This window comes from Pimephales promelas, chromosome 5 (genome assembly GCF_988280905.1).
Source record: "Pimephales promelas chromosome 5, fPimPro1.hap1.1, whole genome shotgun sequence".
In the NCBI taxonomy this organism is placed as follows: Eukaryota; Metazoa; Chordata; class Actinopteri; order Cypriniformes; family Leuciscidae; genus Pimephales; species Pimephales promelas.
The window spans coordinates 22,080,094-22,105,667 of NC_142773.1; the positions used below are offsets into that span (position 1 = coordinate 22,080,094).

A 25,574-nucleotide genomic window follows, 5' to 3' on the forward strand; every position below is an offset into this window, starting at 1 on the left:
TCCTTTATATCTCTGAAGAGTCTTTATTTTTTATCAGATTTATAATAGACAGATACACTGTACCGAGTCTTTCAGAAAACAGCCGAGCTCCTGGAGGCGTGCCGTGCAGCGCCGACGGCTTCCGTATCCCAAACTTGCACGTTGATGGGCGTTGCTCTTGCTCTCGCTCTAGCTCTGGTTGGTGTGTGCACTCTCTTCCAGGAGAAGTGCCCTTACAAGGAATTACGCCCTTTTTGGCGTCATACAGGGTAATTTCCAAAACCTACACAAATCTTGAAGGTTTATTTGGCACAGAAATACTCCGTCATACATCCAACTCATTTATATATATATATATATATATATATATATATATATATATATATATATATATATGAAGACTTCAGATGCAAAAGCCTCTAAGTGCCATTTGAAATTTTTTTCTAGAATGATCATTTTTATCAAGCTTGTATATTTAAGTTCAGTAATTTCACTTAAATTGCAATGAGGATTACCTATTAATAGTCATTTAAGTGAAATTACTGAACTTGAATATATAAGCTTGATAAAAATTATCATTTTAGAAGAAAATTTCAAATGGCATTTAGAGGCTTTTGCATCTGAACTCTTCATATATACTGTATATATATTTGACCATGCTTAGCATGAGAATCCAACTCTTTATTTAACAGTATAAATAAGTCAGAATGTATGCTATAGCATTAGACATTCCCTTTAAAAACAGTTGAGGATCAGGGCCAAAAAGAGGTTGTTTTTGAAACTGAACCTTCGCTTGGGTGCCGCCATTGTAGCAGACCATCACCTGCTGTTAGCATTCCATTGACTCCCATTCATTTTGCCGTCACTTTGACAGAGAATAACTTTACATCTGAGGCGTCCAAAGACTCCATTTGTCCATTATTTATTTCTTAAGAAACAGGACAATGGATAAAAGACATTACTTTGTATCTTACGTTATAGCCCTGTAGAAGCTGTTTTCTGTCATATCAGGAGGATAAGCTCGTAGGCAATCTTTTACAGTCCATGAGGCAATCGGGTGGACATTGAGGCATAAAGTCAAGGGAGAAGCACATAGAGAGAGAGTTCATAAAAGTAACAGGACAAAATATTTCAACAACAGATTTGTTTCAGTTTCAATTCGGATTTGTCTCGGCACAGCTACTAGGAGGTCAGAATGGTTGCTCACGTCACATCTACGTCGTCAAGCTCAGTTTGAGCCTTGGCTATCAGGAAGTGAGTGCTTCTAATGGGCTTCAACTTTCACCGTTGAAATCTATGGGGTCGCTGTGTCTATTTCTTTTACTGTCTATGGATCTAATGCGGTTATGGGAAAGAGTGTGACATTCCAAAATGAACTAAACAGAGCGTTTCTAATGGACTGTGAAGAGATGTGCTGCTATAATGTAAAATAAGTGAAAATATGCTGGGGTTTGTTTTACATTCAAGCATGAAAATCTATTCTAGTAGGCCATAAAACAAAATCAAGACTTTGTAAAAGGGCATAATAGGTTCTCTTCAACTTTTGAAATGTATTAGTAAATGTTGAGATTAACATTAACTAATAAATGCTGCAGAAGTATTGTTCATTGTTAGTTACTTAATGTACTCATACAGTTAACAAATGAAACCTTATTGTTAAGAGTTATTCTGTTAATGTGAGTTATGAATGTTAATGTGAGTGATGTGTTTTCTGTTTATAACTGAGATCAGGTACACTGAAACATGGAAAAATATGTGCGATTAATCGCATCCAAAATAAAAGTTTGTGTTTACATAATATGTGTGTACTGTGGATAATTCATTTGTTTATATAAATGCACACATGTGCATGTATATATTTAAGAAATATTTGCATTTATATACTGTAATTTATATTATATATAAATATTTAATATATAAATATATATTTTTTCTTAAATATATACATATGTGTGTATTTATATATATATATATATATATATATATATATATATATATACTGTATATATATACTAAATAATTATACACAGTACACACACGCACAGTAAACACAAACTTTTGTTTTGGATGCGATTAATCGTGATAAATTATTACACATCCCTAATTATATATTATTTGTTTTAAAAATGTGTAATCAGCAGATGTCATTCCAAATAATTGGATATTGGTATCGGCACAGACATGTTATATGGGTGCATCCCTGATTGAAAGAAACAAAATTACAACCTAAAAATTAAGGTGTGTGTGTGTAGGGAAACTGAGAAAAAAATGTGTGTTCTCAGTTGGGAAACTGAGAAAATACAGTCTGAGAGATACAATAGGGATTTTATCACTACTGGCTGTGTTTGAATCCCTGTTTGAGGTTCAAGACTTTTAGTGATAAAGTTATAATTTGGTTTAGGGTTAGAGTTCGAGTTACACACTTGGGCATGGGTTAGGGTAAGAAGCTAGAAATGACATTGTGTCAATGAATGTACTCACAAAGATAGATGTAGAAGAATATGTGTGTGCATGTGTGTGTGTGGTAGTAGACCTGTGGGAACCTCATCAGCAGTCATTGTTACAATGAGACGTCTCCACTTTCTGTGTTCACGTCTCAATGGAGAGTGATTGCTGAAAAGAAACCTGTCACTCAAATGCAGCGGCCCGTCCTGTCATCTATAGTGCTCTCACGGAGATGGCACTGAGTGTCAGCCTTCATTCTCTCTCTCAGAACAGAACGAGTCCGATGCCAAGTGCCGGGTCCGAGGGAATGCTCTCAAGCTCCATTGGCTCTCAAGTTCCTTCCAAATTAGGGCCTTTTGTGGCCAAACTTGGCTGCGTCTGAAGCGAACGTCGTCAGGAGCCCTTTTCTTTTCAGTGTGAAAATAGACAGATTTCCCGAAGTGAGTCAACCTTCTCTTTTCAGAGCCGTCACATGCACGCTCCTCAAAGAGGAGTCAATGGGCTCTGTGTGGAGATGAGAGGAGTGTTTAGAGGATGTAAACAGGGAGATGAGGAGCTCGGCTGTACGCTATGGGTTTTTTTGTCTGTAGTCTATAAGGGCTTTTAACTTTGTGACTGTCAGTCAGCAAGTCAGTCGAGGGGCCGAGGGTTTGTCTGATTGAGATGAATGTGAGGAGGAAGATGGGAATTTTAGGGGAAGGATTTCCATGACAGCCGTCAGTTCTGTGGAATGAGGTGGCATAATTTGACGTGTCCTCCAAAACAGCCCCCTGAAAGCTTCTGCGTGGTGTCCTTGTACCTTTCAGTCAAATTCCCATGAGACCATGGTGTGTGTGTGTGTGCGTGTGTCTGCATGATGGTCATGTATGTTCTTGTCAAGTGTCAATTGTCTGCCCAAGAATACAGCCATGGTCGGGTGATGGTCTCCTGACCATACGAAAGCCTTTGCTGCTCCTAGTGAACGTCTGCTTATTCATTTTAGGTACCAGGGGAGGGATTCTCGAGGATTAGTCCACTTAGTTCACAGTTCACATTAGAAAAAACTTTTGCTGATAATTTACTCACCCCCATGTCATCCAAGATGTCCATGTCTTTCTTTCCTCAGTCGAAAAGAAATTAAGGTTTTTGATGAAAACATTCCAGGATTTTTCTCCTTATAATAGACTTCAATGGGAACCAGACAGTCCAAGGTCCAAAAGACAGTTAATAACAGTTTCAGATGCAGCTTCAAATGTCTTTAAACGACACCAGATGATGAATAAGGGTCTTATCATGCGAAACGATCGATTATTTCAAAACTTATTCCAAAAAATGTAACTTTTCTAAGGACAAATGCTAGCCTTGCTCTATTCTGTGAGGCGCGTTTGTAACGTCACGTAATACATAATTACGTTCAAAAGGTCACGGGCGACGTAGCCGGAAGTACAGAATCAAAATCGTCCGACATCGTTGTTTTACCTTTTAATTCCTTTTTTTGTAAACGGCGTTTGAGTTAGTTTGCACGTTCAACCTATGCATTCAACTTGTAAACACTGACTCTGTACTTCCGGCTACGTCGCCCGTGACCTTTTGAACGTAATTATGTATTACGTGACGTTACAAACGCGCCTCACAGAATAGAGAAAGGCTAGTATTTGTCCTTAAAAAAGTTACATTTTTGGAATAAGTTTTGAAATAACCGATCGTTTCGCATAATAAGACCCTTATTCATCGTCTGGTGTCGTTTAAAGACATTTGAAGCTGCATCTGAAACTGTTATTAACTGTCTTTTGGACCTTGGACCATCTGGTTCCCATTGAAGTCCATTATATGAGAAAAAATATATATGGGAAAAAAAAGAAAGACATGGACATCTTGGATGACATGGGGGTGAGTAAATTACCAGCAAAAGTTTTTTCAAAAGTGAACTAATCCTTTAAGAATGAAATTCCGCTAAACTGCTGTTTTCTTATTATTTCCTTACTTAAAGGGATGGTTCATCCAAAATTATTTTTTGTTTATTTAATAAAGTTCTATGTAAACAACCAAGCAATGTATAGCAAGCACAAATATGTTGGCTCAAATCTCGTTTTTATTTAGAACTGTTTTCTATCTGTAATGAAATATACTTGCATTTATAATTGATATTTCTGTCAACACATGGACAGAAATTTTGGGATGCTATGACATCCTTATCCGTGACACATATATGTGGTTATTAACAGCTGTGTATCTCAACAGGCAGGTCACTAGGATTTGGAGAAGAGCTTGTGTGTGTTTATGCATAATTTGTGGCCAAACATGTTATATAAGACATGACATCTAAGTTCATTATTTTTTCTTATTATGCCCCTATCCTCTGAAATGAATGGTATAATGGTTCTTTTCTCTGGCAGAAGTAAAATGCTATTTTTCCCTTATCGGATAAGAGTGTGACATGTCCTCAACAAGCGCCGCCAATTATCAAGAGTACCTGCGGTTCATATCAGCGTGAAGCAGCAGAATCTCATGTACCGTCTCTCTAATAAGACCCCAGCAGGAGAAAGACCGCTGAGTCTTACAAGCCACAAAACAACAGCCTCTGCCCCCCCTCTTTCTCTCTCTCACTCACACCTGTGGGCCACCACTCAGGATTAATGCACATATATTATTAAAGTTCTTCTTCAGCTCAGAGTCTGTTATGGTGTAATGAAGCTCTGGGACCCGTTCTTCTTACGTCGCTAACTCACTTAGCTGGATTTGATTGTTGGCGATTTGACATGATCTTGGATTGTATGGTTCTTTGACACTCATCCTGGACTTGCAGTCATAGCAACAGGTGCACAAGATCGCGAGCATGCTTATTTCATGTTAACAGGATCAGATTGCGGCTTTATAAGCGGAGGTGATATAGGAAGTCTTTAAGCTCAGCGCGATAGTCTACTTTTTGAGTGATATGATTTTTCTCACGACTCATGAGGATGCCGTTTACATTATTCATTTGTTGGACTTTAGTAACAGTGCAGGCAAGTTACTATTGTGATTCTTCTCAAGATTAGTAATATTATATCAAATTTTAAAAAGGCAGTTGACAGACTAAAAGCTCTTAGATGTTCCATATAACAAATATGGCCAGAATCTGTGCATGATTTTAAGTGATTTATGCACATTATTTAAATGTAGTAAGGAAAAATATAAATATCACATATTACATACACTTATGCTTATCCTAACAGAACTGAATTTTTCTGTTATGCAGGTGATTACAGTAGAATCCTGCTTGGAGACAGGTGTTTTATGACCCCATTCCCTGACCCAAACCCCAGACCACTTAGAATGTCGCTCTAGCCAGGATAAGGGCACACAATGAAGTGAACTTTAACCTAACTAAAGTGTCTGAAAAGCCTGAGGGTTGCACCTCACAGGGCCTGTGACATTGCATGGGCCAAAAAAAAAAAAAAATCAATAATGTTTAGTAAAAGACAAGACAAATGTTTAATTCCCTGACTTTTATTATAATTGTTCTTTGTAAAGAAAAGCTAGTGATAGTCATCTTTTGCCTGTAATAAGAGATATTATGCAAAGTCAGCAATAGTTCTCTGTGTGAAATAATATATTAGCACTTACTCTGGAGTTCCTATGAAGTAACTCTATCTATCTCAAGTGCCAGTTTGTTTGTTTTTTTTTCTTTAAGTTGTCATGTATTTTCAAAATACTCTATTTTCTCGAGGTAGGGGTGAACCTGTCAACACATGGCTTATGCATCAAAAATTAAAAGGAAAAGTACATTTTTTTATTAAATATTGTTGGATTTCACACATGTGTAAAAGAAAAGCTAACTTTTCTGGACAAGATACGTATGATACTTTTTCTCTATGTCTAAATGTTCACTCCTCGCAAGTATAACTTACATTTTACAATGCAGGGACTGTAACTAGAGATATGCTAGTTATAAATACAGTAATTATTACTTTATTTAGGCAGAAAAAGTTCATTGTTGTTTCCAAGCTCATTAATGTTAACGCTAGCGGTCTTCCACTGATGATAGTGGCATTAGCTAGCTTTGTGGTTAGCTAGTCTATGATGAGCCATAATTTAGCAATAGATAACATCATACTGCAAATTGTAAAACATACATTTTCAATATAACAGGCCAAGGAGAGATGATTGAAGCTTGTTTTGTCCATGTTTTATTTTATTTTTTAAATATTAATTTATCGGCCATTATAACTGCCGATACCGATATTTTGGAAAATGCCTAATATCGGCCGGCCGATATATCGGTCTGGCTCTAACCCACCTCTGCATCACTGCTTTGTGCAGACTCTTCTGTAGATGTGACCTCCTGTAACTCATATTGCATTCTGAAATAATAGGTACTCAAGTGTAAATTAAGTAAAGCAAGTTTTTTTAAATATTTTTTAAAGCTATTTTTTAAGCACCTTCCATCCTCAGTGTTTCGTCGACTAGCTCACGACACCTAAATAGGGCTTAACAGCGTCTCTGTCCCCACTCAACTCTTACTGATCTTTACATCCCTCCTGCTGCTGAGGTTGCTCCTTCCTTGTAGTTCACATGTGACCTAACCATAATATCACAATCTCTAACCATAATATCACAATCTCAAACCAGTTTGACTAAGGCTGTCGAAGCCCCACTGTCGTCAATAAAGCAGGTTCAGTGGCAACGGTTCCGTATGGCATACTACCTACCGCACAACACAATATCTTTACAAACACCAAACCCTCATTCACGGAATATACACAAGAACATAATAACTATAATTACTATGCAAAATATGCAAATAAACCAACAGATTATTTGAGTTTTTCAAGAATTCTATGAAACCATAGCGTTGCAAACTGTACAGAGCCAGCTAGAGTCTTTCAGTCTAAACCACAGCCAGTTGCTGCTCCTCTCTGCTGCTTCAGATAAGTTCTTTACTATGAGACGCAATTCTTGGCCACTGAATCTGACGTCTCTTATGAACCGGGTTGTAGAGTGTGCCACAAATCCTCGACAACCCACTTCCACTGGATAAACCTAGACTCTCCATCCTCGCTCTTCTGCTTCAGTGGCCAGATGAGCATACCGTGGTTTCTTCCTCTCATATGCCTCATCTAAAACATCCTGCATGGCACTGTTAACTCTGTCAGTTGAACAATGCGTGCTGATCCAGACCACAAACCAAATGTACTTTGCTAGTTTAAAACTTAAGCTGAGTTCATGTCGTCAACGTTATAGATATCGTGATGTGGAATAAACGGTCAAGCCACGATCGCAAACCCCTATGTGTCTGAGCTCTCTACGACCACCCACGAAGATACATAACAAACTGGAGAGCAGCAATGGCGGTGGCCGGTGGTGATGCTACAAACTAGTGCACGCGGAGAAAGAGGGTTACAATTACAATGAAGTACACTGGGGGAAATGTGATCAATAACTAATGGCAACATATATATTTTTTTCATTAACTATGTAGTTTCACAGTCACACATGTTGACTTTCACAAGTCAAAGCAATTAATTACAACTCGGGGTTTAACAGTTGATATGACTGGACAACCATTTGGATTATAGGCCTATTAATTTAAAGCTATGGTATACGATGTTAAAAATCGGTCGAGACGGTAGGGAAGTTTTAAAAAACTCATCCCGCTCCTCCAAACACACCCCCCTCCCCTCTGTGCTACCTGATCCCTGACGTATGTCACGTTTGAGTTCACGTCAACGCAAGATTAGCAACACATGAAATGTTCTAAACTCCCCACCATCATTATAATACTACTAGTATTGTTAAGGTTTTCAGTAATTGTTAATGCAGCACGCAGCGCATCTTGTTCAAATTCCGATCGGCTCGAACAGAAACCTCGAACAAGAAATTTAATTACTTTGACCCGTGATAGGCGATGCTAAACGGCTAACATTCCAATGCCGACCGGCAGCATGAGCAAGTTGTCAAACTGATAAAAAGCCATGTAACACGTCACACCATAAAAGAATAAATAAATGTTTACCTGCTCAACAAAAAGTCATCCGTGTCAGCGTCGTTTTCAGTCCCAGATCTCCCTGAAGCTTTCTCCAACGGTCAATGAAGGACGCTATATTTATCCTACTTAGAGTCCGGCGTTCTTCACATTTCGTTTTAATCTCTGATCTTTCCTCCACAGACTTTCTCTTTCGTCCAAACTTTACAGTAGGGGCAAGCAGGGGCCGCTTGCTGTTGTCGTTTACATTTTTATCCATTGCTTTATCCATTGCTGATCTGACGCTACTAGCTAGCTACCATAGACAGTTTGTCAGCTGTTTGCTCGCGCACGGAGGGGGGCGGGGGCGGGTGTGGTAGGGTTGGAGACGCGAGCGCCAGGCAGAGTTTCAAGTGGAGCTGGTGATTGGATGAGAGCAGTTGACCAATATAAGCTGTGCGGCCGCAAAGCTTACATTGGTCAACTTTTCTGCGGCTGTACAGCCAATAGAGTGAATGGATTTTTTTCGTTCTTTTTTCTATTTATATTGTTAGGATTGTACTATATAACCATAACCAGCATCTAAACGAGGATATTAATAATGAACAATCTTTGAAATCGTATACCCTAGCTTTAATGCAGCAACAAATTATTGTACAGTCAGTGTACTAAGATAATTTAAAGTTCATTGACCAGCAGTGAAGGTGTTGCTGCTCCTGGCCTCTGGCTGTGGGTCTGAGGAAGAGCATGTAAGAACATGCTTACAGTATGTTGTTGTTGTTGTTTGTGTATTTATAAAGGATAGTTTTCCTATTTAGCCAATGTCATTTTAAAATATGATTGATTTTATCACTGGATGAACCACTTTTTAAAATACTGCAGATAATTTTGAGGAAAAGCAAAGTAAAGTTCTCCGAGCCAGAATTTGGACAGATTTGACATTGTTATCCAAACTATAATTAGTTTCTTGCTGTGTTTAGTTGTATGAAGACAATTGAAGCATAGTTTATTTACCTACGATTTTTTTGTCATGACTTCAAACTCTCTGTAGTGTGCGTTTGTTTGAAGATTGTGAATCCTGATCCCTGTGGTGACAGCAGTTCGGAAAGACTTCTTTATAACTCGGGAATATTTGGCAGTCGCCAGGACGTTTACATTGAGCTGAACTCAAAGTTCCTTCCATTCAAAACATTCCACTGGTGTGATGCAACACCGGTCAGTGCGAATGTGTTTGAGCCCTAGATACAGATTTTTTTTTTCCCAGGAGTCAGTGCGTTTGTGTGCATGTTACGGGTGTGTATGTGTGTCCTACAGTTAATCTGTCTTAACTTGCCACTTTCTGATGTCATTCCTCAAAGCAAGAGGTTGAGGAGTTTGCTGCACAGCTGTAAGTTGTGATCGACTTCATTGTGTTTGGCCAATAGAGCACCTGCATCAGTCACTGGGGTACAAATATTAATACACCAAGCCCTGTTCAAACAAACCGCAGCACTGACTAAAACACCAGTCCACCAGCCAAAACGTATCGAGACCAGGTGTTCAGGAAACAGACCCAGAGATGCAGTGTATCCAGGGTCCACACCTGCCAATGAGTGAATTCATAGTGAACCTCAAGACATACTGTGATATTGCTCCCCAGTTTTCTTTTTACTGGCTCAAAATGAGGAATATTCCACTTTTATGTTTTTTGGAGGGAAAACAACATTAGGTATTTCAGATGAACGTGCTTATAAATCTATTATACTATATTATCTACTATTCTCTAATATTGTTGACGATTATGCTTAATTAACCGTGCGTTAGGATTAAAACGTGTATATTTGTAAATAATTTTCTTTTGTGGCAGTGCATTCTAGGATTGCCTGGCACTGTGTCATAACCAGGTGTGATGGCAGGTTTCCAGCAACAAGCAAGTACAGTTGTTCGAAGTTAGATTTTGAACCAATGAGATTTCATATTTGATAGTGGGCGGGGCTACTCACTGCAGTCAGTCAGTCATATTTATCTAAAGAGCATATTTAATAACAACAGCTGTTGGCCAAAGTGCTGTACAAAGTGTGAACAAGTATCCATAAATCATAAGACCACAAATAAACAATGCAATAACACTACAGCTGCTAAAGGCCAGTGTTAAAATCAGTTTATGAAGGTGCAGTCTTTATATGAGATGGCAGATAGTTCCAAAGCTGTACAGAAAAGGCACAATCTCCTTTATTTTTAGACATGTCTTCGGAAAAGTAAGCTGCAGACTACTAGTTGACTTAAGATACAGTAGTCTACAGCAGTGATACAGAAATAGAAGCCAAATAAGCAACAACACGTTTTGTTACTCATCACTTTTCACAGCTGGTTAAAACAAAAATTCAAATGTTGTATCCATGAATTCACAATGCTACTTTTCTCATCTCTGATTGGATAATCAGTAGAGGGAATTCTGTGCTGATTTTCTGTGGTTATTTTGGGTGTATTTTCAGGCTTCACTCCAGAGAAACAGGAAGAATAAAACTCACAGATGAGCTCTCAGGTTGGGGTCAGAGTTTGGTTGAGTGAAAGTTTCCAGTTCCTTCCTCAGGAGAACTCGGACATGCCTTTCCTCTCCAGACAGGAAAACAACATACAGTCTCTCGCTCTCTGCCTTTCAGTCCTGCTTTCCGAGTCTCTCTCACACAAACCTTTTTGCAGTATCTCAGATTCCCCTGACAATTTTATGTTTTTATTGGGTCTTGGGGTCTTTCAGTAGCGCCTTGCATTGTAACATGCTCTATTTAATGTAAATCTAACTTTTTTAAAATTCTTTTCTAATTATTAATTCTGCTTTTTTAAGGGTGTATTTTTTTTCAGCCAGGCTATTATCAAAATGTATTAGTATGAAAGACTAACAATTTAAAGAATGTATTTATTAAAAATTGTAAAGATTTGAAGAAAATTTATTTTAATATATTTAATAAGAATATATTTTATTTATAATGCACTTTTCATTTGCGAACAAATCTCAAAGTGCTACAGCAAACATATTTCAAAAGTAAAAACTCGGGCAAGAAGAAGAAAATGTAAAAACAGTTAAATTCTGCATTAGTTGTAGCTATTTTTAAATAGAAAAGTCTCTAGAAAAGTGGTCAACTGATGGTGGTCTGGCAAAGGGTTCCACAGTCGCGGGGCAACTGAGGCGAAAGCACGGCCTCCCATGGTCCGGAGCTTGGCTCTGAGTGGACAGAGAAGATTGCCATTTTGTGAGCGGAGGTTTGTGCTTGATGTTTGCTGGGTGAGAAGTTCCTTAAGGTTGGGTGGTGCATTGCCATGGATGCATTGGTGGGTGAGGAGGGGATTTTTTAGTGAATCAACAACTAAAAAAAGTTGTTGGTGTTTACTTACCCTTTAAATAGAAATGCGTACTTTTATCTTTTAGTAACCAAGGGATATATTCCACAGGTCTATTAAAGTGGTTGATTGATGATTAAAAAGTGATTAAAAATGCATAAAATTAGTGGCCAGTTACAGTAAAAAAAACTAAAACAAATTGACTAGGGGACAAAACAGTTCCATTTTTCTCCACTAGATCTCCCAGGCTGTACCATCATATCAATTCAAAGTGGAGGGAAATATCTAGTTGTTTAGACATTGATAGTTTCTTTTTTACTGCACTTCACTGAAGTCCATTATCGTATTTGATTACAAACACTGAGAGTCTGAGCCTGAGAGAGAGAGAGAGAGAGAGATGGACGTAAGCGGTGGCTCTCAATCCGCCTCATCCCCAGGGACAGACAGTGGCTAATCAATTTCAGACCAACGGGAGCTTCATTTACATCACAAAAGCTAATTATTGCAGCCTAATCAATCAGCACATCCTAATTAGCTTAGGGCTTGAGTTGGAAGGGAGAGAGAGAGATTTCTGCCCTGCTGTACTGAAACGGTTTCAGACATGTTGTTATTGCATATCCAGACAAGCCTGAGGTGAGTGACTTTGTTAAACCTACAGAGAGAGATCTGTTGACAAGAAAAAAAAAAAGAAAAAATGTATGGATGTATGTTCTTTTTTTTTCTTTCTTTTTTTTAATAACATTCCCAAAATCTCTTACATTTCTCCATCAGTCTTCAGTCAGGATGCATGGAGGTCTTATTAAAGACGTCACTCATTTTGGTGTGTGTGGTTTCTGGTAAACCCTACATTGTGGGGACAAAATATGTACCCATAAAGATGGTAATTTCTGAAATCCTTGACATGTTCGGTTCCTATGAGGAAACTGCTTAGAAATCATACTAGAGTAAGTGATGTTTTTTTTTTTTTTTTTTTTTGAAAATGTAAAAATGTAAAGGTTTTCTGTGAGTGTTGTGTTATATACAGTTTGTACAGTATAAAAAGCATTATGTCTATAGAATGTACATACCCATGCAATTTGAAAACACTGTGTGTGTGTGTGTGTGTGTGTGTGTGTGTGTGTGTGTGTGTGTGTGTGTGTGTGTGTGTGTGTGTGTGTGTGTGTGTGTGTGTGTGTACTTGTAAAATTATCTTTGTGAGGACTGGTTTGAGTTTTAGACCATCGGAGTGAGGACAAAGAGAGTAAAATGAAGACATTTTGGCTGATTATCCCTTTCTGAGACCCCTTTAAATACCTGTTTTAGGTTCAAGACTCGAGTTTTAGGGATAAGGTTAGGGTTCGAGTTAGACACTTGGGCATGGGTTAAGGTAAGAAGCTAAAAATGACATTGTCTCAATGAATGTACTCACAAAGATAGATGTACAAGAGTGTGTGTGTGTGTTGGGAAACTGTGAAAAATGTGTGTTTTCAGGTGGGAAACTGAGAAAATACAGCCTGAGTTAGTTACACTACTGACTACAGAGTTAGTAAGATTTGTTTTATTTTTATGAATTAATAATTTTACTTCAATTAATCAAACGTGATAGTAAATACTTTTACAATGTTGTAAAAGATTTATATTTTTATTCAACAGAATCCGGCAAAACACATTTTCCACAAAAATATGATGCAGTACATCTGTTTTCAACATTGGTAATAATAATAAATGTTTCTTGAGCAGCAAATCAGCATATTGAATGATTTCTGTAGAATTGTGTTGGATCATGAAGGGTCATTTCTGAAAGAATTATGCCGAAAATTCAGAGTCTGTATTTTTTACGTAAATTATAATACTAGCAATAATTATAGTTATAAATTACAGTTGTAAATACTTTATATAGAAATATAAAACAGTTATTATTAAATTGTAATAATATTTCTTTCTTTTTTTATCAAACTGCTACCTCACCAGTTCATGTATTTTCTTTTTTTTTTTTTTTTCTTCATAACTGACCATTAGCTTGGAGCTTGAAGCACTGAATGGCCCTCAGCCATTTTCAAAAAATGGAAAACAGTCTGACAGTTCAGAACTATTACACGTCATTAAACCACTTTTCCTTAATCGAAGCGCAGTCTTTACAGACATGGCTTGCAGTTCATCTCCAGCAGTGATTTTACATGTAGATCCTCTTTGGGATTGATTGTGTTTCTGTGCTAGAAGCATGTCCTCATGGTGCATCTTATGGCCTGTTATCGTCAAGGGGTTTGGTTCAGCTGAAGATGCAATTCACTTTTACGAGGATTGACGTTCGATTCGACATGCCGGATAGCACAGTGTAAGAGGTCAAGATTTACATTCATGTTCTAAACAGGTTTTGAACAGAAGGGACTCGATCAGCAGTCATTTGCATAAATGATGAGAACGGCAATTATCATGACAGGTCACCGAGAATTAAGATGGGCCTCAAATGTTGAGGAGAACCCTATTTCAGGTGCATGTTGAACTACTAAATGATGTTATTATTAAAGTGCTACCCAAACACATTCATTACAGCGGAGTCTCTGAAGATGACTACATCATCATGTATTAATAGATTTTAATTAGTGGTGTTTTCTAAGGCAATTATCACCATTATACTTGCTCATAGGATACCTGCGGTGAGAGATTTTAACTAACCCCTGATCCGAAGTATTCGACTTTGCAGCAGAACTCCTGCATTGTTTTGTGAAATGAAATTCTTTATTGAAAAAGGGTGTTTTATGTTTATTTTTCTGAGTGATCTGATTAAATGTTTGCTTGGTGGACAGTTAATTGGGTGCAATAATTGTTCAACGAATGAGGAATCTGAGCCATGTTTGGGGATATTCATTGAGTTGAACCACCTAGAAAGTACAACATTTAGTTTTGAGCTTCTCCATGGCATTCCAGTCCCATCTTACTCAACTGTGCCTGTCCTGGTAATCGTCATGATTTACACACTAATGATGATGTGAAACAATTTGAGTGTGAGTGATGTAGAGCGAGGATGTTTTTTTGCGAGTTGTGACTCCGCTGCACTGCTTCCCTCCAGGTGTTTGCTTTTGTGACTGAGGAAATTGTTCATAAATTTCAAATGACGCTTTGCAGAGAGACTCAGATTTCCCCAGATTCCCTCACAGTCAGATTTACGATACAAGAACTGGTGCTGATATTAATGGGTAGCACTCCTCACAAAAATCGTGCAGACTCTGATAATTAAATAAATGTATACTATTATACTAAATAAATGTATACTATAACAAAGTGCAGAGCTACACCCTGAAACCAATGGTACATATTTTATAAAAAAAAACAAAAAAAAAACAGAAATTAGGATGTAAATTTTAGTGTTCTAATTTTACTGTAAAATAAACTGTATTTTATCCTTTATTTTATTTTAGAGTACAATAGCGTTGTAACAATATATTTAATATTTTGTTTAATATTTTTGAAATGAAAACTCAAGTAGAGAGGTATTTTTTTCAACTTTACAAAAAAATTGGTGCAGGATTTACTTTGAAACTATTTTGACTCAGAAATTCCTAGTAAATTTCACAAAAAAATGTCAACAAAATGGTAAGAAACACATTGAATGAAACATGAAATTAGACTGAAGTAGAAAGTCTGACGTACTATTTTCTTTTAACATATACTTCAACATTTTTTTACAATTTCAAAAGAAAAAAAAATATTACAGTAAAGCTTTTCATAATTTGCTCTGCCCTAAAAGGATTTTGCCGTTACGTCTTCAGAGCAAAAAAAAAAAAAGTATTTTATTTTATAATTTTTTTTTTATTGTATTTATTTTAAATGCAGATTTGCTCCCAACAAAATCACCCTTACTCTAGATTAAAATGAGTACTAGAATTTGTATTTGTTAAATAGCAATATATTTTAGAAAAACTAAATATAGCAGTCAGTTTTTTGTTTGCTTGTTTTTTCATGGTTTCCTTTTTTTCCCCAAAATGCAAGCCCTACTTGCATGCGTGTGGTGGTGACTGTGACTGTGCCCTCTGCTCGGGCTGTTTGTCTGTGGCTACGCATGAAGAACTTATACAGGAAAAGTCTTGTTTAGTTTGCGTATGTGGTGTCGTGATATGCTTGTGCCAGCAATTTTCTGTCATTTTCCCTGTCGCACTATAGGGCAATGACAATGACCCCGACCCACCAATTCCCTTTCCCCCTCCTTTCTCGCTCTCCCTTCCTCTCTCCTCTGTTTCTCACGTATAGTTCCCTTCAACAACAGTCTAGCCATTTAGCATCCTATAAAGAAATCCTGCTTCGGTGGAGTGTAGTTGAATGTGACCGATAGTGAGGCTCTAAATTTGTGTTTAATTGTAGTGCATGCAAGTACGTCTTAGTTACGGAAAGATCCAGATCAGAATTCTGTGTGTATATCACCACCGAGTGGCCATGACATGAACTGCATGTTAGTAAGCCACTCACGACCCAGCGATGCCCCACAGGAGTGTGGCTTTAGACACACGATGATTGAAAACAGAGGAAAAAGGTCATCGGATAGGGTGTTGCTGAGCGTGTAAACCAACAGGAGTGAATATATTAAACGGAACAAAGAAGAGGAGGAAAGAGCAATCGCACCACTCTCATTATGAGGAGAAATCAGTGGATTGTTTATTTCCAGGCTGGTACTTGTCAGGATAGACATTCTGGTTAAACGATTGTGTTCTCTCTCTCTTTATGGGTCTCTGCTAGAATTATGCTGAATGCTGCAGTATATTAGAACAGCTCAGCTTATTTGATTTGACGTGAGCCATCAGTCCCAGCTCTGCGCTCTGTGTGTGTGTTTAAGCCTTTTTCCGTCTCTCTTGGCTCTTTCAGAGAACATTAAACTGCATCATGCCGTTGGCAATACACATCTTTATGTGTGTTCAGTTTCGGCAGTTATTGTGTGTGCATGTTTGTGTGTACAATCAAACATGTCAGTGCCCTTATGCCTGTTGGCCCCTGTTATGCATATACAGTAGATTACAACTTTAAATGTATATATATATTATAAACAATGTACATATATTTTTTACATACATACATATATTTTTATATTGCATATTATTTCTGTTATATCCTGTATCCTAAAAGAAAACCTGTCCAGTCTTTTAATGCTGTCTGTTTTCTTTTGTTGGTCCTTTTTGTGTTTTTCCCAACTCTATCATCTGTCAGGGACAGACGTATGTATGAACAGACAGGGAGAACGGAAAGATAACAGAATAAGAATAGAGTGATGTTCACAAAGAAATAGTGAGATTGAGTGTGATGGAGGTGTTTAACACAGGCTTCGACACACTGTAGAATATTGAACTCTGTGTGAGAGAATATACACTGAATGTTTTAGCAGAATTTGAACTGTGTGTATGTGTGTCATTGCGTGTGGGTGCAAGTCATAAGTGCCAGACTGTAGTGAGAGAATGTGTTTATATTGTAAATGTGAAGATTTTACTCTGACAAAAATGCTGACAAAAAAAAAGAAAAGACAAAAAAATGTACACTACCTAGGAGTCAACATTTGCAACATTGGCTTGTTAGGCATAGCCCTTTAGCCTCCATTTTGCAGTGAAAATGTATCATTCGCCACTGACAACTGACTGTTGATAAAAAATGTTACATTTTATTAAATATAGTAGACGATTTTCTAGATGTCATGCAGTGACTGAATTGCCATATGAATAGTAATACTAACTGATAGCTTAGAATATTCTTTTGACATCCTATGGCAGTTTTGCTTCTCTGGTAAATATTTCTTTCTTTAAGCATGTTTTTACCGAAACATACAAAGAGAAAGAAAAGGAATTTGAGTGAGAGAGTATTATTTCAGTATCTTATGGTAATTTTCTTAGTTAAATATTTGTTACCTCATTGTTTGTATTTGAGAGAGTGTTTTTTCAGTTTCATTTTCTTTGCGTTTTCCCACTGGGTCATCACTGTACATAATACTCAGCTTGATTTTAACACAGAATGTTTTTTGTTTGTTTTTTCGTAAGTAAATATATGTTATTTTTAGGATGTAAAGATGTTTTTACTGTTGAATATACTGATTAAAAGAGAGAATGTGGCAAATTGTCGGTTTATTTACCCTCAGGGTCAATGTTGTGCATAGTTGACTTGTTGCCGTCTCCAGCCCTGTCTTTAACGGATGAATAAATTCATGCATCTTTACTAGAGATGTTAAAATAAATAAGTCTCCGCCGTTCACTACACTAATGTCTGATTCATTCTGCACCACGTAGGCTCAAGTGCACAAGAGGGACGCATCCAAGAATTCACTAATTTGGTGTTGGAGTGCAAGTTTAGAATGGAAGAGAGGTGTTGTGGGACAAGTTATGCTCTTTTTCATATGCATTATGAAGTCTCATTGAAGCATATCAAGAGCTCTACAGTTCAATTCCCCTTTACGACTGGTTGTGTTCACACGCGGCGAAATTATTTTTATGCTGGAGGCGAGAGGAATTATAATTCTTACCTACCAGTAAAATTTGTGGCTGCTGTTGGTCCTTTACTGCAATACAGATATTTATGCTGTGAATAATGTAGTTCCAGTTTGAGAAAAAAAGTCAATAAAACCCAATAAAAAATGTAATGTGCAGAAAATGTCAGACACAGTCTCCACACAGTATTCCTTCCCATCTGTTAAATCGAAATATTTTAGTTTTAGGGATTTTCAAAGTTGACTAGTTGGTGGTCTGCCTAAACAAATTGACTAGTAGTTTTTTTAAGCACTTGATGAGTAACAAATATTGGTAACACTTCACTTGAAGGGGTGTGCATAAGACTGACATGACATCTTCATAATCATGACATGACACATGTCATGAATATGAAGGTTTTATGCATGTTTAAGACAACTGTCATTAAGTGTCATTCGCTTAATTGTTACATTTTTTATCCAAATATGACATTGTTTGAGATGGATGTCTTTAAGACAACTTGACATAAACCAGTACATCATAACCTGTCAGTGACTTGGTAATGACAACTTGACATTACCAAGACAACATAAATTGTCATAAACCTGACATAGCAGATTAATTATCAAACTTAAGAAACCCCGTAGCTTTATGGGTTAACATAACATTAAACTGTCAGGTGGTTGGTTTTGACATTGGCTGTCATTTTAATGACAAATTCAATTTGTACCACTGCAGTTGAGGTCAAGAAAAATATTCCCCGAAAAATACATTTAAGTCAATTGTTACCAAAATATTTAAATAACTGGAACATTGCCTGCAGCAATTTTCGGCAGCAATTGTTTTGTAGTTAGTAGTTGTTTCCCAAAAACTGCCTTTTTCAGGAAGTTCTTGAGTTATAAGGTACAATTCTGGCATATAATCAGAAACATTAACATATTTATTACAGTGCCATCTTGTGGTCAATTCTCACAAAATTTAATAGTCTGCATTGTATAGACTAGTGGTTCTCAAACCTGTCCTGGAGAACCCCCAACAGTCTCCCTTATCAAACAGACCTGATTCGACTCATCAGCTCATTATCATGGGGAAAACATGCAGTGTTGGGGGTCCTCCAGGACAGGTTTGAGAACCACTGGTATAGACGACCTGCAGGCATGTACCGATTTGTTTCATGACTTCTGGGCATCAGTCTGCATGAAACAGAAATTGTGAAAAAAAGCAATCATCCGAGTTTAACGGCTTCTCGAAAAAATGCCAGGGTAGGGGAAGTTCATGCTAGCCGTTCTACATGGGTATATTGTCTTCTTAAGTTTTGTTAAGTTTAGACTTTCCGTTCAAAAGATATAGTTCAATTAGTTCTTGTAGACCACACCCAAAAATATGTTTGAAATGACTTGACGAATCAAATTTTGAAAACTTTTTTTTTTGTGAGGTTCTCTAGTCTAGTGGATGAATACAAAATATTATGTAAATCGGAGAAACGGCATAGGTGGAGATTTTTTTTTTTACCGAAAATTTTAAATGACAAATATATATATATTTGTAGACCCAAGTGAAATCTGAGGTGTGCACTTGGTTTATTTTGATTCAGGTATTTTTCAATTTGCTTGTGTCCTAATCATTTCTCCCTCCATTCTCATCCTACAGGAAGTTCTACTACATCACCCTGTTACGAGACCCCGTGTCTCGCTACCTGAGCGAATGGCGACACGTCCAGCGCGGGGCCACGTGGAAAACCTCCCTACACATGTGTGACGGACGAACCCCCACGCCGGAGGAGCTGCCCCCCTGCTACGAGGGCACCGATTGGTCGGGCTGCACGCTACAGCAGTTCATGGACTGTCCGTACAACCTGGCGAATAACCGACAGGTCCGCATGCTAGCCGACCTCAGCCTGGTGGGCTGCTACAACATGTCTTTCATCCCGGAGAAGAAGCGTGCGCAGGTGCTACTCGAGTCGGCCAAGAAGAACCTGCGAGACATGGCCTTCTTCGGCTTGACTGAGTACCAGCGCAAAACGCAGTACTTGTTCGAACGGACCTTCCACCTCAAGTTCATCCGGCCCTTCATGCAGTACAACAGCACGCGGGCTGCTGGCGTGGACCTGGACAACGACACGGTGCAGCGGATCGAGGAGCTGAACGACCTGGACATGCAGTTGTATGACTACGCCAGGGATCTTTTTCAGCAGCGCTACATGTACAAGCGACAACTGGAGCGAAGAGAGCAACGCCTAAAGAACCAGCCCGCCCTCTTTCCCTTTCGTCGGACGCCCAGCTCTGATCCTAATTTCAGGGATGACGCGCCGGAGTCTGAAGGGTCCCGATTGCCCACAGAGGACTACATGAATCACATCATCAACCGCTGGTAGCAGTGCTGGGGGGAGGGGGATGGAAAATACAGGTTGACGAGGAGGAAAAGAATGTGATCCCCAGGTCCAATCAAGCGGGAGAGAAAGATGGCAAACGAGAAAGGGACCGAACTTTAGAGCCACCATCAAATACGGCCCTCCCCCCTTCTGTTGTGCTCCAGGATATCCTTCGGTCGTCTCGGAGTGGGAGGACTCCAAATGCAGGACAATTGGTGGCGCGAAGACTTTGCGTGCCAGGTCAGAAATGTGACTGACTAACTTAAAGCACTGAGACTTAAAACTAAGAGGTGAAGACTTCTACAGGCGCAATCGCCCACAGAAGGAAAGAAAACATAAAAATTATCGAAATTATATTCACTGCAGATTTTAAAATAATGAACCGAATGAAATTGTATAGAGGTATTTGCTTAAATGTCTGCTGCCATTTCAGCCATGAACTTGTGACGGTAACGGTCTGTCTCTTTATTTTTTTAGTTTGTTATGGTCTGATTTCATTGAAAAAGGGATTTTTTCGTCCCTCAAAGAGGTAAAACTCACAGCACTGAGACCAACAGAGCTGCCTAACACTTATTGGATGCAATTTATTAGCTTTTCATAATCAGAGATGACTTGAAGAGGTCTGTTCTATTGTCCTTTTTTGTGTGTATTTGCACGTCGGCTGCAAATTTCGTTGGACGGACAGACAACATGTGGACCGTAGCCATTATTTAAGCTTTCAGCATACTGTACGAGAAAATCCCTGCGAGCTAAGTGTACTAATATAACCTTGCCGAATGTGAGAGGAATGTTTGTCCGATCAGACAGATGTCTAGGTTCTAGATTGTCATCAGCACCCAATCCAGGCCATTTCTTGGTAGCCGAGTTGCGAAACTGGTGGAGATCCAAAGAGGAAACTGTGTCTTATTTTACCCTTAGTAAGGATAGGCTCTGCGTTTCCAAGCAAAGTCGTGCTCTCTAAATGCGATTGACTCGATAATGGCGCCTGTATGTCAGTCAACAATAACAGGAGCGTCGTAGAGTTTGTGTGTATGTGTATGTGAAAGAGAGAGCTCGTGAAACGCAAGCAGAAGGAAGAAGCAGCAAGCGCAGCCTTTATAAATGTCACCACCATTCCCAATTCCCAGAGACTACTCATTATTTAGTATGCGGGTAGATGGAGGATGACTGTGTGTGTTTGAGATTTTAAGCATTCTATTGAGGATGACTGTTTTGAGTATGCAAGCATGTTTGGGTGTTACTTTTTTGTTTTCGAATGTATGCAAGTTTGTGTTTCATGACCAATCTCTTGCCATGGTCCTCAGGGACTGAAACTATAGCCAGTAAGGAGAGAGGAATGATGTAACATGTCTCTCCTTATGCATATATGTGTTAACTTTGAGTTGTTTGTTGTTAAAGGAATAGTTCGCCCTGAGAAATGACAATTCTGTCATTACTTCGTTTCTGTATGACCCAAAAACGAGTTGTTTGCAGAATGCTCAAGCTACTCTTTTCTATACTAATGAATGTAAGTGGGGAGAAATGACTAAAAATTTCCAGAAATGTATAAAGTCATACAGACTTGTGCACTATATTTAAAGTATTCAAGTGTTTTGCAAGTCACTTTGACAGTTTTTTTTTATACTTTTGGAGCTTGACAGCTCCATTTCTCATTGCCTTTCATTGTATATAAAAGAGCAACATGAACATCCTGCAAACCCTCTTCTTTGAAGTTCCGCTGAGGAAAGAAAGTCATACAGTTTTGAAATGACCCGAGTGAGTAAATATAGTGAAACTATTGTCATTTCTCAGGGCGTATTGTCCCTTTAAGTTGATGACTACACACAACAACATCAGTAAACAGTATGCGAATAAGGTATCAAGATGAATTACCCCACTGGAAATGTGTCCTTCCTGTTTAACTGACTCTTAAGGTGTTATGAGGGACATCTTACTTTACTTACTGCTCTGCAATGGGAATTTATTTTCTCAGTAACCATAAAGACAGACTACTCTTCACCTACTGCATATTTAACCAAACATAGAGTGTTGTTGTGTTATACAGGAACAAACGTCTTATCATGAACGATCTGCATAACTCATGAATGATGAAGCCCTTTAGTAATATCTTGATGTAATGCTGATATGCTCTCTTAATGGAAATCCTCTGTGGGTTGTAGTAAATGTTGGTCTCATTGCAAAATAGTTTGGTGACCAAATGTTTCTAAGTCTTAATTCAACAATGACACACAGCTAATCAGAGTAGAGAATTGTTGTGCTTTAAAATTGATCACTGTCAAGTATTAGGTCAGAAACATACTCTACAGTGGCAGTAACAAACCTCAAAACTCCAAGCTTGGGGCAACAAAGTCACCTTTAAATATCTGTGCCATTAAGGCCACGTTTACACAAAGCCGGGTATTTAGCAAAACGAATATTTTCCCCCTCTCCGTTTTCAAAAATAACATCGTTCACACACCCACATAAATACGCCATCGAGCGCCATCATAACTATGCCAAACCTATTGGCGGCAGTGTAGGGGTTAAGGATAAAGCCATGCAAGCCAATCAGAATCCTCAGAATCGACAAGAGAGAACCTAAAAAAACCGCCGTTTCTCCGAGTTCACACGACAACACATAACCGCCGTTTTCAGAAATCTCCACTTTGGCCGGAGTTTTTAGAAATAACCGTTTTCTGTGATAAAAACAGGGTTTTCGTGCAAACGAGAACGGCCAATCCGCAGGGAAATATCTGCGTTTTCCCTTCGTGTAAACGGGGCCTAAAACTGATAGGTAACTAGCTACTGTTGATGGCTTAATTTTTATTTGCTTGCTCAGCTAGATTCCCTTCAAACTATTGCTCAGCCATTGACGGTAGTTGACCTGAAAAAGAAAACGGACCAACAGTTAAGCTATAGAAAGTAAGTAACAATCTTACTTTAGTAAGTAAGTAAGAAAGTAAGTAACAATGAGAAAGTATCAATCTCTGTTACCTTAAATTATATTAAGTTTATCTCTTTAAAGCTGCTTTGAAACAATCTACATTGTTAATGTTAATAGCGCTATATAAATGAAGATGACTTGACTATAGCGCCTCTTGTGGTAATTCTGAGAATGCCAAACATTTGAATGAATTTTAACAACACAGCAGTATTTAAAATTAAGCTAGATGCATTTGCCTTCACCTACTACTGTAGAGTATGTGTCTGACCTTATGTGAGTCTAGCAAAGTGACTCAAACACTTTTTGAAAGAATGTGTGTTTGTTGAGTGCGAGAGCAGCACTAGCGAATCCTTGAGCTCTGCTCGTGGGTTCATTTATTCATCACATCCGATTCATCTGCTCTGGGTATTTTTTCTCATCATTTCAACAATGGATCGTCAAATACACCATTAAAAATCATTTTTATATAAACATGTCGATGCTTCTTGTCTTTATTTTCATTTATTACGGAAGTGCTCGGGGAAAGTGTCGCACAATTAAGATATATTATGGATTATTTTCATTTTAACATCTGTGGACATCAATATAGACAATCAATTTGACTCTTCTTTGACAGTTTGTGAAAATGAATGAAAATGCTGTTATGACGTGCTGAAAACAAGATGCATAACCACCAGACACCGGCTTCTGGCAGCATTTCTGGGGAATCTTAGCCCATTCCTCATTAGCAATGACCTCCAGTTCAGTAGGTTCAAAAGTTCAAAAAGGTTTGCGTGCTTCAACCGCCTGGGTCAAATCCCACCAGAAATGTTCTATTGGGTTCAAATCAGGTGACTGTGATCGCCACTGTAGAATCTTCCAGGTCTTCTCTTAACTTGTTGGGCCATTCTTTTGACTTTTATGTCTAACATGCAGTGAAACGTGAAACTAAACAAACCTAGCCAGTTCAGATATTTCATGTGTTCTAGCTCAATCAAACCTGGTGCAACTAATGAAGCCCTTGATCCCTCGACACCAGTTTTGCATATTTATGGTGTTGTGAGGGATTCTATGTATTTTTAAAACTGCAGACATCATTAAAAGTTGCATTTTCAGTTGAAATTGGGGAAACATTTTATATGAATAATATTGATTACAACTGCATTAACCCTACGTAACATATCTATTCAGATTTCTTTAATAAAATCCATAGCTCATACTTAGAAGAAATTTGACTTCCTGGAGGAACATGTCATTAAGATCGGAGGTTTTGTTTGTTAAAGAAATATTACAGGATGGAAGGTGATATTGAGGACCATGAAAACCTGTTAAATTATGAAGCGATAACAAGACATTTAGTTTGACATATTTTGATTAAAGAAATTATATATATATATATATATATATATATATATTGCCAGTTTTATATATAAACCTGGCATTCTAAATAATTGCCAGTTTTTCTTGTTTGACATGGCAAAACTGGCAACGTTCATTCAAACTACATTTAGAAAAGATATTATATATATATATATATATATATATATATATATATATATATATATAAATAATTTTACAATTCTAAAAACATTTTAAAAGAGAACAGTTATTTTAAATTGCAATAATATTTTACAATATTACTATTTTTACTGTATTGCATGCAGCCTGTTGGGCAGAAGACTTTTAAAAACATTCAAAAATATATTTACTATGATCTCCATTTTGATATATTGACAGTTCGATATTTTTCCCAACTCAAAAGTGATGGAAATGAAAATGCACTGCAGGAGCACAGAGCTGACAGGCAGCATCTCACCACACACAGCGCTGAAGCCTCGGCTACGCTACAGAAGCAGCTGACTCAGACGAGAGCGCTCTCCCTGGTAATTACAAAATATCTCCTGGCACGGATATCAAGACACGCTTCTTTGTCCTGTTGAATTGAACGGCAGAGAAGCACCGTATCAGCAGCCATTATTGTCTGAAATGGATGGGGGTAATCACTCCGGCTCCTCTGAGTTCTGCAGGGGTAATGAATTGCCACACTGTGTCTCTTGGACAAGAGCCACAACGAGAATCACTTGCACCCGGGCCATTGTTCTGCCAGGATATAATACGAATTTCCAGTATTACAAATGCAGTATATAAAGAGAAGATGAAGTGGCTTGTAAAAGAATGAGGATAATTTCTATAGCTCTGCACAATAATATTAAATCTAGA

The 25,574-nt window shown here is 38.0% G+C and overlaps 1 protein-coding gene across 1 annotated transcript in view; it reads left to right on the top strand.

Moving 5' to 3' along the window:
• The window catches only part of hs6st1a (heparan sulfate 6-O-sulfotransferase 1a), a 142,146-nt gene extending 118,296 nt beyond the window's left edge, over nucleotides 1-23,850 (top strand). The window contains exon 2 of the mRNA XM_039654655.2: nucleotides 19,732-23,850. Coding sequence (XP_039510589.1) covers nucleotides 19,732-20,455 — 724 coding nt within the window. The 3' untranslated portion in view covers nucleotides 20,456-23,850. The remainder of the gene's footprint in view (nucleotides 1-19,731) is intronic.
• The last annotated feature ends 1,724 nt before the right edge of the window (nucleotides 23,851-25,574 follow it).